Source organism: Rhea americana, unplaced genomic scaffold (genome assembly GCF_003343005.1).
Source record: "Rhea americana isolate MKP2758 unplaced genomic scaffold, rheAme1 scaffold_74, whole genome shotgun sequence".
NCBI lineage: Eukaryota > Metazoa > Chordata > Aves > Rheiformes > Rheidae > Rhea > Rhea americana.
In genome coordinates, this window is record NW_028186912.1 from 521,988 (window position 1) to 523,698 (window position 1,711).

The 1,711-nt window shown below is 61.3% G+C and overlaps 1 protein-coding gene across 2 annotated transcripts in view; it reads left to right on the top strand.

Annotated features, from left to right (window-relative positions):
• The first annotated feature begins 1,024 nt into the window (after positions 1 to 1,024).
• The window catches only part of AP3B1 (adaptor related protein complex 3 subunit beta 1), a 143,879-nt gene continuing 143,192 nt past the window's right edge, over positions 1,025 to 1,711 (top strand). For both annotated transcript variants that reach the window (XM_085322106.1, XM_085322107.1), the window contains exon 1: positions 1,025 to 1,232. In XM_085322106.1, the coding sequence (XP_085178232.1) occupies positions 1,111 to 1,232 (122 nt within the window). In that variant the 5' untranslated portion in view covers positions 1,025 to 1,110. The remainder of the gene's footprint in view (positions 1,233 to 1,711) is intronic.

A 1,711-nucleotide genomic window follows, 5' to 3' on the forward strand; every position in this document is an offset into this window, starting at 1 on the left:
TCTCACATTCGAGTTGCTGTCAGTAATGTAGGCTACACTACCATGACTTTACTGGTGAGTTTTGTTAACACTGGAAATGGCACCATCTCTGTCAGACTATAATATTCTGTGAGTGTTTCTCTTCTGTCTTCATTTTTACCAGCCCTTAGGTGTGTTGGAATTCAGACTGCTTATTGGATTTGGCTTTTAGTAACTTCTTGAACATTCAACAACTCTGATGAAAGCTGTTGTGTGTTACCTAAGAACAATCCTGCAGTGCAGTCAGCATAAAGTGCTCACATTTACTGGCAAACCAGTTAATTTGTAATAGGGATTACTAGAAGCAACAGACGAGCCAGTAAAGGCTACCCCTCAAATTTTCCTTGTGAAGCAGGCACAGCTCACTGCAGGCCTGCAGGAGCCGGGGAGGATGGGGAAGCAGCAGATTTCAACAGCTCAGGGCTGTTTGTTCCCAAACCTGAGACACGGGCCCTGGCAGAGTTAGCTTTCATTTGCAAGTCTGTGAACGGCAGACGAGAAAACAGCTGTATTCAGGATGCCTGAGCAGTGCATGCTCGCGGCAGCGACGTGTCCCCAAGCTGCCTCAGAGGATTCGTGTTTGAGGCTGTTTTTTATTATTATTTTTCTTTCTTCAAGCTCACCGGGGACTGGTCTTTACCTCACGGCACACACGGCCGCCGCAGCCGAGTGCCCTGAGGAGCCACAGCATCTCCGGGCGCTGCCCCCCAAGAGGCACCAGGCAAGGCTGGGCTCCGTGGGGCCCTTCGCCCGGCCCGGGGACGGCAGAGGGAGCGCGGTAAGAGCAGCAGCTGGCAAAAGCTCTGCAGCGCCTGGGCCTGCGCTCGCCGCCGCCGCCCGCCAGGAGCCGTTAGGAGGGGGCGGGGGAACCGCAACGGCCGGAGCGCGGCCTCGCGCGCTCCGCCGGCCGCGTTGCCGCAGCAACGGCAGCGCTGAGGGGCAGGGACGGCGCGGCTCCCGCAGGGCGGCCCCGCCCCGCGTCACGTGCCCCGCCCCGCCCCGCCCCGCCGCGCTGGCGCGTGCCCGCCGCTTCCGGGAGGGGCGGGGGCGCCGCGGCGGCAAGTTTCGCGGTGCGGCGGCGGCGGCAGCAGCATGGCCGGGAACGGCCTCAGCTACAACGAGCAGGGCGGGGAGGCGGCGCCGGAGCTGGCGCAGGAGGCGGCGCCCACCACGGCGCCCGCGGCCTTCGGGCTCTTCAGCAGCGACACCAAGAAGTAAGGGGGCGGGCCGGGCCGGCGGCGGCCCGGGAGGTGCCGTCCCTCGGGCTCGGCGGAGACCGGCCCGGGCGCCGTGGGGAGGCGGCGTGAGGACGGTGCGGGCCGCGGCGGGGAGCCTGCCCTCAGGCGCTGAGCACCGGGCCGCGGCGGGGAGCGCGGTGCCGGGCGCTGTGCGGGCGCGGCAGGGAAGCGGCGCCCGCGGTGTCCGTTTGTTTTTAGCCCCTCGTTCCTCCGTGGAGAAGTTCAGCTGCTTGTGTTTAAGGTGCTCACAGTGGCATGAAGAATAATCTCAAAGTTGTTATTTTTTTTTAAGAAAAAACTCTGCCTATAGTTTTCCATCTCCTTTTGATAACTAACCACGCTGGCAGTCGGGTTTTTTTTGCCCTCAAATGGGCCTTTTAGAAGGGTGCTTAGAAGCGTATGTGGAAGTTGTAGTTGGAAAGGCTGACTGCGGTTAGGTGGCCGGCTTCAAGTGG